General features: G+C 41.6%; 1 protein-coding gene across 10 annotated transcripts in view; it reads right to left on the bottom strand.

The window, feature by feature from the left end:
- Nucleotides 1-3,429: 3,429 nt before the first annotated feature.
- The window catches only part of LOC101864036 (tigger transposable element-derived protein 4), a 27,111-nt gene continuing 13,520 nt past the window's right edge, over nt 3,430-17,020 (bottom strand). For 6 of the 10 annotated variants that reach the window (XM_005111560.3, XM_005111564.3, XM_005111565.3 and 3 more), the window contains one exon: nt 3,430-5,108. In XM_005111560.3, coding sequence (XP_005111617.1) covers nt 3,556-5,108 — 1,553 coding nt within the window. In that variant the 3' untranslated portion in view covers nt 3,430-3,555. Of the gene's footprint in view, nt 5,109-6,849; nt 7,254-8,582; nt 12,402-17,020 lie in introns of those variants that run through there. The other 4 variants (XM_005111562.3, XM_035973246.1, XM_005111563.3 and 1 more) reach the window with 3 other exon arrangements.

The following is a 17,020-nucleotide window of genomic DNA, read 5'->3' as shown; positions in this document are numbered from 1 at the left end:
GCGTGTTGCTTTTTGTGTGCATTAATGTATTGATATACTTGTGGTGAATTTGCTGATCACTCTTTAGGAAGAGGCAATCCTGTAATTCTCTGGTCGTCTAGGCATGGTTTTTCAGGCTTTTTACATGCTCCGACGACCACAGAAGTGCCTCGGGACCGGTTGCGAACGACGATAACGATAACCTGTAAGCACACAAGTTAGTCTGCTTTGACAATGAAAGTTAATTTTTACGAAGATTATTGGCCACATTCCTTTCACTGTTTTGAAAATATGACAGCATAGACGTAGGGTAACAAACACACTAACAATGTCATCACTTAGAAGCGGCCCCCATGTGATTTTTCGGCCTACTTTTATTAAATGCTAGGGAAGAAGATGACGGATTATTTCCAAATTTTTGGTCACTCTATGCGAGGAGTTGGGAATGAGGGTTGTGTCCTGCCCCCCAGGACAGCCTGGCGGGGATCTAGAGTAAGCACCAAACAAACTTAACACTAAGACTAACACGCATGTCATTTCCTACATCGGAACATCATCATCGCCAACATAAATAATCATCCTCATGCTCACTATCACAATTACCATTACCGTCACCATCGCCAACAACATCATTATCATCATCATCATTACCGACTCAACAATTCCCCTTTCATATAACAATCTGCACCATTACTTTCTTTTTACGTAACCAACAAAAACTGGCACCAAAATCAGGACACGGGGGAAAAAAAAGAAAAAAGGTCATACTCATAAAAGTGCCAAAGATTAGAGATGTTACAAAAGAGTAACAAACACAAAAAAGAAGGAGGAGAGATAAGGACGACAGATGTTTGATAGGAAAAAAAGGAGCAAACCACACCAGAACACCCACTAACCACCAACAGAATACAAATAAAATAACATACATGTAGATCTACATACAATATAACACGGATAGATCCAATTCGTCGGGACCAGCCTCAGTACAAATGTATTTCCAGGGATCCTTAGTTCGAGGGATATCTTACAAAAAAACAAAACAACAACAACCGGGACCACAGGCACAGTTCGACGGAAGAAGCGTTATTTCAAGTCTTCTGTGTTCGACCAATCCGTGTTATACTGTGTCTATACTATATAATATATATCTATTCAGGAATGCAAAACACATACTAATTTTATTGACTTATTGCATGAAATTTACCAGCATAGTACAAGATTTATTGACTTGACATATTCGGTACAGAAACCAAACACAATAAAAAGCATACAATGTAGCCTATATGGACAAACCCAAAATAGTTTACATGGCACCAGGTATTGTTGTCACATATGGTGGTAAAGGAAAGATAAGAACTGTATGGGTTTATATAATGAAAAACACAAACACAAAATGTCTCTTCATGAAAAACATGCATACACACCACATGCACACAATGTCAATGATATATATGAAGTTCTACATTCACTGAGTAAATCATTCAAGCAAAATATTGCATACACACTCTTTCTTACTAATCAGAGGAAAAAAATTGAGACTCAGGACTCACATTAATTTCCAAGGCGACTTAATTACTTAATTACAAATAAAACAGTGGAATTCTGATAAAATCAACACACCGGGACCGAAAAAAAAATAAAGTCACATTACATTGGTCAAAGACCTCTTTATATAATGTATTTTATATGAAAGAATTGTTGTAATTTTAGTATGTTAAATTGGCCAGTACGTAGGCTACATGAAACGTTGATATTTAAATCTTATTTTTATTGTGAAGCGCTTGGAGAGCCACCAGAGAGTGGGCGTTAAAGAAGTTGTCTTTATTACTAATATTATTATTATTACTATTACTAGCTGGGTACCACGTTCAATGAACAGACTCTTTACTTTACTTTTCCGATCCAGGATGAGCGGAATCAAAAGAATCGACCGTCAAGTCACTGTGGGTTTATTGCGCACTGCTTGTGAACGGAAGTCTCACTTGTTTACAATGGCGTCTTAGAAGACGGACTTTCCTCCCAAGATTAGATCTAAACGAAACTAATGAAAAACTGAAAATTAACCAAAAGAGACATCAAACTCCTTATAAATAACTATGCACCTTTAAATAATCTGAACCGCCGTTAATTTTTCCAAATTCGACAGTTAAGTGGCTGGGAAGTTTTAGGCGGCCAAAGTGACGAACTTTCACAAATATAATATTATAGATTAAGGCACATCATGGAGTCTTATCAAGTGTGAAATGGTATGGGTTTAACGCCCCTATCATCACTATTAGGTTATTTAAGAGGCGGTGCCTCCTAGTTTAACGTCTGTCTCTGAAAGGACAGAGCAGAATGGGAAATTCGTGTAAAGTGTCTTTCCCAAGGACACAACGTCGGACTGAGCTGAGGCTCGAACCCCCAAACCCGCACCATCACGATTACGAGTCCGGTCTCATCAAGTGTCACTATCATCACACTTGCACACATCACTCACAAATATGCATCCAATAGGTGAAAAATATCAGCACAGGTCACGTAATGCTAAGGCTCTTTGCGGCAGCAAGAAAAATTAAAGACCCAAGTTTTTAGTTCTTTAGTAGAGGTTTTACGGCGCTCGCAACTGCATAAGGTCATATGAGCGCCAAGGGGTGGATGTCAACAAAAAGTCCTTACAGGGAATCAGACTTACTCTGCTCACCTCTCCAGCTTCAACAGCACAAAGTCTGCCTCAACTAGAGAGGCACCCCGGAAATAGTGGGTCCCAAGAGTATGAAAAACATACCCAAAAAAGTAGAGGAAATGACGATAGTGAGGATTAGGAAAGAAAAAGCAGCAGGTTCCCTGTCGTAGTTCAGGCACAGTAATGAGCACGACGTTGGATCAGCCCATTTATAATTCTACTGTGCATTAGAACGAGAAATGTCCCCCCTTTGGGAAAGGCCTTGGAAAGAAGAAGCAAACCACACCAGAGCACCCGCCAACCACCCACAAACCCAAGTCTGATTCCCTGGTGTAGAAGTAGAAGTACTGTATATTCCATCTAGGAGGATTACTAATATTTCCGTCTCGATGCTGCAGTCTTGCGAAGTACTCCGATTCAATCAGAGCTCTCCGGTTTTACGGCGCTCGCAACTGCATAAGGTCATGAGTGCCAAAGGGTGGATGTCAACAGAGAAGTCCTTACAGGGAATCGGGCTTACTCTGCTCACCTCTCTAGCTTTAACAGCACAAAGTCTGCTTTGACTATCAAGGCACCCCAGAAATAGCGGGTCACAAGAGTGTGACAAACATACAAAAGAAGTAGAGGAAAATGATGATATTAAGGATGAGGAAAGAAAAATCAGCAGTTCCCTGTTGCAATTCTGGCACAGTTATGAATATGAGCATGAAATTGATGAATCAGCCCATTTACAATTCTACTGTGCAATAGAACATGGTAATGTCCCCCCTTCGGGAATGGCCTGAGGTTTGATACTCATTGATAGGAAAAAAGGAGCAAACCACACCACTCACTGCAGCCGCCAACCACCCACAAGCAGTCGCACGACACAATATCCTTTTCAACAATTTGATAGGCAACAGGAACACAAATCATTTAAAATACTCCACAATGGACGTCTGTCTGGGCTCGCGCAAAATATTGTTATCCATCAAGTCGCTCAGACTATCCACTGAGTCATAAACTGATCTCACTTCTGATTTGTTGCTAAAATTTCTCTCGGCAAATCGTCGAATGACACTCAGTGCTTTTTTGACGTCTGCGAGAGATGGGTCAGCAACAGACTGATGTGGGAGAGGAAAATACTGAATGCACGACCTTCGAACCGAGGGAAGCCTCTTTATCGCCAGCTCTGCGTCCAGACTGAGGTAGGCCACAGGAGGAATCCTCCGGGCGAGAAGGGAGTTAAGCCGTGTCATCAGCTTCTCGTAGTACTCCTCCGCATCTCGTGCCTGGGGTTGTTGGTTTGCAAGCTGCGGCGCAGACAAACCCGCGCTATCAAACGCGTCCCATATGACAGAGGACTCTACCTGGGCCCAAGACTGCCGCATGGCGTACAGAGCTTCCGGAAAGTTCCATTCAAACTTGGGCGGGTCCGTCCCGGTCGCGGTGGTACACGTAGTCTTTCTGCTGTGCTCGAGGTGGGCAACGTATTGCTGGAGCAGATTACACCGGAACAGCAATTTGAACTGACGAATAATCCCGTGATCACAGGGCTGGATGCTACTCCTCAAAGACTCGTTGATCGGCAGAAGGATGAGGTGTATGGCGCGGAGTTCGAGGCCTTCAAACGTGTCAAAGTAATTATTCACCAGCAGCGCCACGTTCCTACCTTGGGACTCGAAGTGCGCGTCCAGCTTCCACAACCAGTGGGTGAACATTTCCTTTGTTATCCACGACTTCAAATTGGACTTGTAGTCCACGGGGCCGAATGCCACGTGGCGTAAGTACTGGCCATTGTCGGGGCTCCCGACGCAGAGCAGCGGCAGTTTCTCCGAGCCCTCGAGGTTTGTGGCCAGCAGCACCGTGACCCGCTCGTGGGGGAGCTCGCCGTGCGCGCAGCGAGCGCCGAGGAGGGACTTCATCCTGTTGGGCAGGGATTTGAAAAATAAACCAGTGACCCCGGCGCAGAATACGTCCGACGGCCTGTGCTGCAGCAAAACCTCCTCCGTCAGAGACGACACGTCGAGGAACTGTTCCGGGCGCGATGAGCTCGCGTCGCCCGAAGCACCGTGGGGTGGTGACACCGTGCTGGACGAGCCAGGTTCTGACTCTGCAGCGCCGGACGCCGCCGAAAAGCCTTCGCGGGGCGGGGACGTTTTGATATCGTACTGGATGTCCTCCACCATATCCACCATCTCGATGTCCTCCCGAACGTTCGACAAGCTCTCTTCTCCGACCACGCTGATTTTCCCCACCAGACACTCCACTTTGGGTTTTATGTCTTCGGGGTGGGTGAAAATGATATCTCCCTCCTCCGACGTTGCTGGAAAGTTGCGGGTGGTGGGGTGGACCGCACGGGGCACGCTGCTGGAACTGCTGTGTATTGAGGATGAGCTCATCTCAGAGTCCTCGTAGCTCACCCCTTGGCTGGAAGGGCCTGAACGTGGAAACTCTCTGCTCATGATGAAATGGGAGTCAGCACCTGCAATAAATAATCGAGAAAAAAAAATAAAGATATACACATGAGCATGAAATAAATTCATGTTTTTAGGTTAATTTTAATTTCCAGACAGAAAAACACATTGACATGAGTTGACAATGACAATTTTTATTCATCTCGCAGGGAAACTGGGGAAAAAGCAAGATAGAAGGACATCTTTTTTTTTGCTTTTGTAATGGCATGCACTTGACACATAAACAGGTCACATAAGTGCTGAAGATTTGATGTTTTGCAAGAGGGTAACAAACATATGAGCAAACCACACAAGAGCACCCGCCAACCACCAGCGATAGATGCTTGACAGGAAAAGAGCAAACGACACCAAAGCAACTGCCTATCATCCACTCACAGATGGACAGAAACAACAGAGAAAAAGAGAGTAAAGAAGTCAACTGAAAAAATAAAATCTACGAGAGGCACTCTCCAACAACCTGCCATTAGACGTCTACGACCAGTCAGCATAATAATTATATAACAGACATGCAACACCGAGAACAGACGAATAAATTAAAAATAGAAACGCAAACGAAAATCCGTTGCGGGAAGTCGTACTTAATGGAGAGGAATGAGCATGATTACATTTTTACAACAACAATAAATTAATAATAAAAAGTCATAATAAAATAAATAGCATTTGTATAGCGCATATATAACCCTTCTCTACAGCAAGCTCTATGCACTTTACACTATATTACCCAGCAGACCATGGAACACTCAGAAACATTCTCAGCTTCCCGGGAAGTATACAGGGTAAGTAGCTGATTAACCCTATCCGTACGTCCTGGGGTCATTTTGTACCCACGGGGTTGTATTCTTCACATTTTAGAATACTTCTTGTGGCAAGTCTGATAAGGTCATATGAGTGCCTATGGGAGGATGTCAACAGAGAAGCCCTTACAGGGAATCAGGCTTACTCTGCTCACCTCTCTAGCTTCAACAGCACAAAGCCTGCTTCGACTATCAAGGCACCCCCGAAATAGCGGGTCACAAGAGAGTGACAAAAGAAATATTAGAGGGAAAAATGATGAGTACGACAAGAGAAGACATGACTGTATTCACAGAAAGAGAGCATGTAACCTGCTTTTACCACGCCGTAACATGAATTACGTCTATGAATTAGGCTTATTTTTCTATCAGGTTTTACATAAAAATTAAAAATATATCCCAACTGTTTAGGCTTCTATTAAAATAAAACTAGCTGGGCCCCCTTTCCATGAAAGGACTGATCGGTGCATTAACATCAACTGAAAGTCATTGGCCAACTATATTTACTCTACTGGAATGGAGCAATAAATCTGAAGAGATCATGAAAAAGAATAGAAGGTTTAGATCTATACTCTCAAAACAAAATGCGCCTCGCGAAATATCATTTCCAGCACTTCCATTGTGAACGACAGCTACGCAGATTTGTTTGTTTCTCAGTGGAATAATCACAAAGGCCAAAGATGGACGAGAACTTTTTGTCAAATGAAATATTATTTTTCTAAATTCAGGAAATGAATAAATAAAAAATTGGGCTCCGTCATTGGGACCTTTTAACTATCTTTTTGCGGCTATTGCCAACTTTCAATTCTGGAGCTGCCGTAGTTTTATGGGAAAAGTGACACATGTGTTTCAAAGTTCCCAAACATATATATAATAGAATAAGATGTAATGATCCAGCTCTAGGTATCTACATCTAGATATTTTCTAGCCCTAGCGATCTACAAGACTAACAACTCACATGCTGATGGCAGAGCATTTAAATTTGATTTCCGAGTCGAAGCAACAGCTTTGTGCTTGGATGTTTCAGCGTGTTGAACAAGAGACGACAGTCCTTTGCCAGAATAAGTCACTTTGCTGTCGCACCAATCACACAATGCAACGCCAGGTTTGTTAAGTTTTTTCATAAAGTTGAACAGGGCAACGCCGTTGACCTCCTTTTCTAGCCAGCTCCAAACCCACTTGTTCTTCAGTTTGGCATCGATCTTTCTGGCATTACCACCGCGTTCGATAACGACACGTCTTGCCATTTCAAAAGTTGACGTCCAAGACTTCAAACTGTCCAAAACAGGGCTGCACGCTTAGTTTTATGAAAAAGAAAGCCAAACTCTGCTAAACCTCTTTTATGGACATTGCATTGGCTTCCTGTTGAGAAAAGAATTGTGTACAAGTTGGCCACCCTATGACCCTATGTCACAAATGTTTGAATGATTTAATGCACCATCATATTTATCAAATCTGTTAAAAAGAGACTGTACATTCCAACTCGCAGTTTAAGGTCATCAGCTGACAAAAACAAATTCATTTTACCATCTATGTAACTTAAAACAATGGGTGAAAGGGCATTTGAATGCCAAGGCCCCAAGATCTGGAATGCTTCAAGTACTTTAAGTGGGAGATAGAATCTTTAGACTCCTTCAAATGTCAGCTGAAGTCATTTCTGTATTTAAATTAATAAGATGAATTTGGAGTCATTTTCTTTAGTCAGAACACAACGTTTTCATGTTACTGTTGTACGTTATACTGTATTGTAAAGTGCTCAGAGCCTACAGTGTACTTTAATCGGGATTGAGCGCTACATAAATGTAATGTATTATCATTATTAAATTATTATCTTTAGATGAAATATTGCGATGCCGTGCGGTGTAGAAATCACAACCAAAACGTTAATCTATGTCAGGATTCAGCCCGGTTTCCATGTGTACGTAATTATGCGTAGTGCACAATGTGTAAAGAACGTTAAAATGGAAATTCAACTTAAAAGTGCAAAAGTGTATCCACGTGTGCGTGATGCGCTGTCCATGAGGCGTATTCGAACGATCGAGGCATCATTCAAAACGTATCACGCAGCCCTTTGGACACAGAAAACTAGAAATCCCCGAGTGATTTACAAGAACTATTTTAAATCTAGATCTAGATCTACGTGTTTCTGTTCTTTCGTTTTTATCAATTATAATTATAAAAAAGAAAACTTGCTGCATTCATGTTTTCTGGTCAAGTCAAAGTACTGAATGGAATCGTTCTGAGCCCATTTCTAAATGCTCTTTCAAAAGACGGTGGTACACATCAAACCTTTTCCATTGTTGTTGTAATATTTCATGTACCCACCACCTGTGTTATCTTTTCCTCATTCTCTATTAACTTAAGATAGTAATACACGAGTCCAATAATTTCAATGTCTTCAACCTCATCTTCCTGTTTCCGCATTTTGGTTAGGCTATCTAAATCTAGATCGATCTAGATCTAGATCTAGATTCTAGAGATACACATCAATGATATCATGTAGAATGTAACAAGCAAAAGCAAGGAGCCTTCTTGTCTTAGCTCTACAGTCTACTGACTGAACTGAAGACTACTGTGTAAGGTGTTTAGAGTAGCCAAAAGAACAAACTGACGGATCACGAACGTTAGTATACACGCACACATGGGAAAGGGCAATACGCATTAACGTATAGCGCACTAAGCATTACGTACACATGGAAACTGGGCTTGAAACGATGGAATGAAGGGAAAATGGTGCATTGAGAGCGAGAACCGACAGGCGCCTAGTCCAAAACGAAAATAGCTTACCGGAAATAAACACAAGAGAAGTCAACAGGCCCGATTCCGGTCTTCGTACTCTGCGAATTTCGCACGTCAGTTTTCCAGTGATCGAGACTCCCAGGCGTCCGGTGATCGGCGGAATTCGGCTAACCGGGAAAATTTTCTGATAGGCCCGCTGTCGCGATTGCGGGATTGGCGGAAGAAATAGCTGTAGCGAAAATCTCATCTTCTTCATCACATATGATAGAGGAGATAGTTTTCATCTTTGTCTTCCTCTTGTTCTGTATCTGATCCTGACAATATATCAACCAATTGTTGAGGGACCAAGTCTTTGCACTACTCCACCATTATCTCTCTTCCAACCAAGATCTTGCGGATCAGGTACATTTGTATTAATGGTTGAGCAGATGTGCTTGCTTCCATATTGAAGTTTAATACTATTAATCAGTTTCGGGGCTTCTCTCGCATGGTGTCAAATCCATCAAAGCATGACAGTAAGCTTTGACCTTTTGCCATGTACTTTAGCCTTCCAAAGTCATGATGAAACTTGTTAGCGCTAGAGTAAGCTGGTTTTCCGTACAGGTGACTAACAAACTTTTCCAGATTGGAAAACAGTTCTGAAGAAACAGTTTCAGATGTTCCTAGCTCCATGAATGAAACAGCAAACTCTGGGTGCCTGTGGAGAATGGTGAGCGGCTTCACCTTTCCTCTCTGGACAAAATCGCTAGACTCCTTACATCCAAAGAATGCATGGAGTCCAAGAATAGAATCCTGTAAATGTGTTTCCATTTTGTAACAGAGAGTCTGAATGTGCAGACATCTTCTTTTTCCCAACTCGTGTCAAAATTCAAACTGTGTGTGAAATGTTGAACAAATGCAATCATCAGTAGAAAGACATCAGTGTCTGGGCACCGAATAATGATGTCTGTGTTTGGAGTAGCAATGTTCTGATCAGAGAAGATGGCATGCACGATCAGCAGTGTGTCTGCTTCCTCATGGCTGGAGGGTAACTCTGGAACAGGTCTTGAGTCTGTAGTCTTTCCATCACTGCTACTGAGGACAAAGCAGTGTTGGTCACTTGCAAAGTATATTTCTCTGTTCAGCAACATCATTGCATCACAATCTTGTTGCCATTCATAAAGTAAGAACGGTGTCAGTTGCCTTTTGTTTTCATTATTCATATGGAGCACTTTAAAATCTTTGATAATCTGTTTGTTAATAAGGTGTGTTCCACCTTAGAATTGATAAAACACGGGTCAAGCTGTTTTTTTGGAATATGGATTGATCCTTTCTTTGTTCTGTCAACCTCTGGTGTCGGCTGGGGAATGTATGGCTGCTCTTTGATTTCTCGTATGACTAGTCCATGAGTTGAATGTGTGGATCCAGTTCCTGATAAAGTTTCCTCATTCAAGTCAAAATTGTCCCAACAGAAGTGAGTGATGAGGTTGTTGTCAGGCATGATGGACGGGGGCAAACTACCTGAAGAAACCTGTATACTGTCACACATGGCAGTTTCCACTTCTAAGAGAAATGAGTGGGATACAGAATGTCCATGCCGGTTTAAGATATTGATCAGCTGAGTGTTTCCTGTTGGACGACGGACACATACCAATCATAATATGTTAAGGCTTTTTCCATTCCCCTTTCATCACATTGTAGCATATGTCCTGACCTGTAGAAACAACTCTCCTGTTGCATCTTGTTGACTGTGGTTTTCCATTCTTAGAGTAAAGAAAGGAAAGAAATATTGTACATACTTGTGGAATCTGCAAAGTTTCTGTGCGCAGATCTGTGTCTGCTGAAAGCCAAGGTAACTTTTCACTTTCATTGCATCCATCAAGAACAGGTCGTCGTATCACATTTGCCACTTCTATAACAAGTCTCTTCAGAGGTTACATTTTCAAAGGCAACTCCGACAGCCTGCCCAGTTGAAATTTCATCACAGTACACGAGATCACTTGTCCCAGAATATCTCTGCCAGAAGTTGATCCTGGACTTGAAGTGCTTCACAAGTTTCTCCTCAACTCATATGTCTTGTAGTACTTGTAAAACTTTGGATAATTTGTTTGCATGAAAGTGCAATACATTTCTTTCAAAAGACTAATCTTAACAAGGGCCAGCGCAGTGACATGTTCTTCCACAAACTGACGGACGTGCTGAAAAGCCTTGCAGTGGGCTTTTTCCTCTGCAGCTGGAGCTTTCTTTCTTTCTTCAGCTTCTACCTTTTGTTCTCCAGAACAGTATTTAGATGTATAAGCTTGGGAACATCGATACTCCTTACGTGTGAAAGCTTTTCTACATGGTTCATGATACCATGCCTCTTGGGCAATAAGAACAGCATTTTTAATTTGGCCCCGAAGTTTTGATTCGGTTTTCCTGTTTACAGCTTCTTTTACAGAGGCTTCAGATGTTCTGTTAACATATTTGACAAGTTTATGAACTTTCTTGGTTCCCATGCTGTCATGTGTCCATTCAGTAGTCTTTTCACAGAAAAGGCATTAAATGGGCAAGAGGCGTGTTGAAAACCATTGCTTTACCTTTTTCCTAGTGGAGCAAGACCCTTCTTGTGCTGATTTGTCAGACTCTCCTGATGAATACCTTTTTCTTAGACTCCTCAAATTGATGAATGTATTGTAGCAGTAATCATGAAACCCATGTTGAGCAGTCAAACTCAGTCGGTATTCTTTCACAAATTGAGGATAGTCTATCACTGTCAGTTTCTGCAAGGCACCTTTGTGTTTTTGATTTTTGAATGGTGTCCCAGCGTCTCTCAGTGAGGGGTTTTATTTCATCATGGCCTTTGAAGTTACAGTTATGCACTGCACATGTCCTTTCTTCAATCTGTTCTTTCTATATCTGAGACAAAAGTACTCATGCCGCCTTTTTGACGTTTTTAAAATGACGCGCGGCAGTTTTGTATTTTTTCAATATAGCAATAGCAAGGGTCATAACTCCTTAACTCATAGTTATTTTGCACACAATCCTTCTCATTTTGTGCCTCAAACTTTGAGTCAAAGTGTGTACCTATCAGAAAACTATTGTATCAAGTTATAGAAGATTTGAAGCAATGGAATTAATCATTTCTATAGATTTTGAGAAATCAGCCTTTGAATTTTCTTTTTTCCTCTTTGCACCTTGTAATTAATTAGCAAAATTTTTTTTTTTACAACACTTACATCATCTTATAATATTTGAGTTTTACATCATATGAAAGTACACATTTTTGGCTTCACAGAAAACCCCAAAATAAAAATCAAGTATTTTCTTAATTTCTGGACAATCAAGGGCCGTAACTCTGTAGATTGCCAACATTTTGGTGCAAACTTTTTTTGGGGAAGTCCCTAGGTCCTACCCTTTTAGAAAATCATGGTGGCGAAAAATCCCCAGGGGGGGGGGGGGGGAGGTTCACTCCCAGTAGCCCATAGCCTAATAGCGGATTATTGAGACCCATGCACCGAGAACAGACCAGTAAATTAAAAATAGTAACACAAACAAAAATCCGTCGAGGGAAGTAGTACTTTATAAAGAGGAATGAGCATGATTACATTTTGACAACAACAATAAATTAATAACATTAAATAATGACAAATAGCATTTGTATAGTGCATAACCCCGCTCTACAGCAAGCTCTGTGCGCTTTACACTATATTATTACCCCAGCAGACCATGGAACACTCAGAAGCATTCTTAGTGAAAGCAGCTGATTAAGCGCTCAAACACTAAAAATCTGTTATAAGGCCTTTCGCTGTCTATAGCTGGGTACCCATTGCCATCTGGGTGAAGAGAGGAAAATTTGTGTAAAGTACCTTTTCCCAAGGACACAACGTCGGGTTCATGACCAGATCCGAATCCATGACCTTACGGTGGCGAGTCTGAGAGCCTAAGCACTAGGCCATCGACGCCACCAAGAACAGATTAGAATTATCAGCCAAGGTCAAAAGGTGCATCAAAGTTGACCCTTGGTGTGTGTGTGTGTGTGTGTGTGTGTGTGTGTGTGTGTGTGTGTGTGTGTGTGTGTGTGTGTGGGCGTGCAGCAGGGGAAATTTTAGGCCGATTAACATAGGATGTTCCCCAACCCCATCAACACTGTCAAAACACAACAAATTCAGTGAAGCTCACTTGGAACGATCTTGGAAGGATGGCTCAGGACAGAGTTAAATGGAAGGAGCTTGTATGTGGCTTAAACCCTGCCAGGGGTGAAAGGCATTGATGATGAAGGATGAGGAAAGAAAAAGCAGCAGTTCCCCCTATGTTGTTCCGGCACAGTATGAGCATGCCATTGATAAATCAGCCCATTTACAATTCTACTGCGCAGAAGAACATGTTAATATCCCCCCTTTGGGAATGGCCTAAAGACACTGCAGTCAGTAGCATTGTCCTTGTGGGGGACATTCTGCAGTCACACAGCCAGCAGTACAAAATACCCTATTTGGTCACGCAGCCAGGAGAGTGACTAGCAACAGACTTCTCGGGCCTGTCACAGAACCACATCAAGTGACCGCAACGGATAATTTTCCATCATGTCGCATTATTGCGGCAAGTGAGCGCAGAGCTGTAAGCACTTTCTTTATGATGTATCAAAGAAGAATAATTGCACTGAAGGCATGCCGTATAGTAGGAAGTTGATTGTGCAATAATAAAAAACTAGCAAAAACTTAACATCTTCATCGACTTAAAAGTGAAACCTGAAACCATTTCTGCGGTACAAATGTCCATAAGTATAAGTATATTACATTATTACAAATTATATTGGCATCATTTTTTCCAAAAGGTAAAATGATTCCTGCTTGTTTTTCAATTGGCGTTGTTGTATCTGTTATAAAATTCCTCTAATCCTCTGCACTTGTATGACCTTATTGTGTCACAAGCGCTGCAAAACGCTTACTGAAACTAAAACCAACTCTCTAGTAGCACCTCTAATCTACGGCACTTACCTGTATGATCTATTTGTATTGCAAGTGCCGTAACTTATTTGTGTTGTAAGTGCTGTAAAACCCTGTGCTAAAACTAAAACCTCAGCTCAAGTTAAGCATGAATTGATTCTGGGTTGGGCTTGGGTTAGCTGAGGTTGATGACGATAGTTCTGCTTAACCCTATCTGTACGCCCTAAGGTCATTTTTTACCCCCTAGGTTGTATTCTTCACATTTTTAGAATACTTCTTGTGAGAAAATCTCTTTGGAACTTTCAGTATTTCTCAAAAAATCATTTTGACAGACTGCTATGCAAAGCGTACGGAACGGATTATAGTAAATTTCCTCGTTGGAAAGTGGTGGCACAGAGTTCCCCATGTCGTATAGATACGATAGTAAAACACGACGTACGGATAGGGTTAATTCATACATTCAGCAGATAAGACGCACCACAACTTTTTTTATGACAAGGTCCATTAATATTGTATCTATTAACTATTGCAAGTAGATTTTTTTTTCACCAACAACCAAACTTCAAAACAAAACAAATACAGTTTAGTTTTAGTAGTTTAGTTTTAGTAGAAGTTTTACGGCGCTTGCAACTGCATAAGGTCATATGAGCGCCAGAAGATTAGAGCTGTTACGAGAGAGTAACAAACATAAAAAAGAAGAAGGCGAGATAAGGACGATAGATGTTTGACAGGAAAGAAGAAGCAAACCACACCAGAGCACCCGCCAACCACCCACACAAATACAGTAGAACACGGCTATAGCGGGACATTTTGTTCCAGAAGAAAAATCCCGCTGTAAGCGAGTTCCTACAATAGGAATGCAAAGGGGAAATTACCAAAAATGTTCTAAAAATCCACATGAATACCTTCCTTCAATATTCAATAAAATTTGCGTTTTTGATTAGTCTTCCTTTTCTTGTCAACTTCGTAGATTATCTCAGCTTTTAATCCTCAATTTCGTTCCTTGTGCTGTCTATGATAGTCTATCGTACCGGAAGGGCAACTGTAGAACCAGTGAAATGGAAGCGTGCGTATGCCTATGAGCATCAACGATAGCAATTTAATGAATCAAGAATCACCCACTACACGCTCTCCTCTTCTTTTACTTTTGGCCTTTGGCCTACCCTAGGCCTAGGGCTATGGCCTATACCCTCTCATATTGATCCTCTAAGCTACGGCACATCCCTTTTGGAGTATCTCGCGTAACGTGTCTCTTCGCACCATCTCTCTCTGCTACCTGCCCCACGTCACTCATCACTGGACTGGCCATTCACAACGCCGCACCGCTGACTGCCTGTTTGGAGCCCGCCTACAGCCCCCCAACCCCCTTCCCCCCAGCCAGAGCTCGCTCGATCTCTCCCGCTATATCTGAGTTCAGGCCTTTCCTTGCCCCGCTAAACCCGTGCACAGGTAATTGAGTTTCCATTGAGAAAAAAAGGGGGATTCAGGTAAGGTCCCGCTGTAGGGATGGGCCCGGCGGCTGTAGCGGGTGCCGTTGTAGTCATGTTCTACGGTAAAAAAATTTTCTTACTATCCTGTAAATGGTTACGCCAATCAATGATGAAATTGAAATGGTGAAAACTTGACACCTTCGTCCACTTCGCGTGGCAATTTTTGAGCAATTAGCGTTCCCAGACGGGAAAGTATATATATATATATATATATATATATACATACACATACATATATACCAATGTCTATTCATGAACTGTGAGTGAGTGAGCACCAACCAGATGAAGCTCTTTAGTTTTTGAAGATGTTCTACGGCACTGAGCAACTGCATAAGGCCAGAAGATTAGAGGCATTACTGCCGTTACAAGAGAGTAACAAACATAAAAAAGAAGGAAGGGAAAGGACGATAGATGTTTAATTTCATGGAAAGAAGAGGGTAACCACACCAGAGCACCCGCCAACCATCCACCAGGTGAAGCTCTAAAAAACACCTACACCCGCTGCAGTCCGCTACAAATACAAAACTTGACTGTTTCTTGCGAGCTGCAAAGCTTTTCATGTATCGCCTTCCTTGTAATAATGATATCATTTTAACAGAGTTCAGATAAAACCATTTGACAAGCTGTCTCAAGAGGCCCTTGAATGGGGTTTCACAGTAATAATGTGCACATTTTGTTCTTGGCATGTTTGCTCTAATTCTGCTTTCTTTTTACATTTTCCCCTAAATTATCTTGAGTCATGTAGTAGGCTTAGTTCAGGGCAGGCTTGTAAGCAAGTCAACAAATTGTGCAGCCTCCTTTCGACAAAAATTGACAAACACAAAAAAAGAAATAGATGAAAATTGTGAAGAGTGATGAAACATTCACAAGACTTGTATGCCTGAAATACGATATAATTCATACATGCCAGTAAACGGTATGGAAAATCAAAATGGAAATGAGTCTTTGAAAGCTATCGTGTCTTTTCAGAAGACATGATATAAAATGATGTGATGGCAAATTCATTGCATGGCATTCCACATGACATAGCAAATTTAAGACAAAAATCTTGTGTTTGTACTACCACTGCAGCATTTATATAAATAATACAATTAGGCTCTTGGACTCGCAGCCGTAAGGTCGCAGGTTTGAATCCAGTCAGGGGCCCGACGTTGTGTCTTTGGGAAAGGCACTTTACACAAATTTTCCTCACTTCACCCAGGTGGGAATGGGTACCCGGCTATAGACAGCGAAAGATCTTGTCAGTTTGTTAGTGTTTGAGCGCTTTTAAAATCAGCTGCTTGCACTGTTTGCTTCCCGGGAAGCTGAGAATATTTCAGAGTGTTCTTTGATCTGCTGGGGTAATAATATAGTGCAAAGCACATCTATAGAGCCTGCTGTTGAGCGGGGATATATGCGCTAGCGCTAAACAAATGCTATTTATTATTTATTTCTTATTAAAATACTGCCAACCTTGGGATTAGCATGAAGTTGGCAGTATCCAGGATTCAACTCACTGCCTCCCCATGCCCCTTACGAAACTGCAGTCAGAGTTATTTTTTTCTTATAGAGTTCTCTACTTTTATACTACCTTTTCTGCAGCCCTTTTGCAGTTTTTGTGTTTAGAATTTCTTTTGAAATCACATTACCTCAACTAGATCTAGATCTAGAATCTAGATTAGATCTAGATCTAGAGCCTAGAATCTAGGCATAATATATATTTAGACATAAATTTCAAAAATAAAAAATATGATTGAAATTGGGTGTCCAGGTGGCCTCGTGCTTCGTGGAATCGGGAGGAATTTAAGAGTGTTCACACTTTCTAAATCAAATGACGATATCTCATGTTTTACTACACTCTCGCCTCTATGGTCTAAAGTGGCTATTCTCACCCGCCGGAAGTTCTCGCAAGATCATCAACTCCTCCCCTCTTCTCTCTCTCTCTGTCTCTTTCTGTATACTGTCTATCGGTGTGGACGATCAAATTGACCAAAACAAAGTTAAAAAATGATGTTAA

Source organism: Aplysia californica, unplaced genomic scaffold (genome assembly GCF_000002075.1).
Source record: "Aplysia californica isolate F4 #8 unplaced genomic scaffold, AplCal3.0 scaffold01077, whole genome shotgun sequence".
NCBI classification, from domain to species: Eukaryota; Metazoa; Mollusca; class Gastropoda; order Aplysiida; family Aplysiidae; genus Aplysia; species Aplysia californica.
The sequence above is the reverse complement of the archived record's forward strand: the minus strand, read 5'-3'. Positions and strand labels throughout refer to the sequence as shown.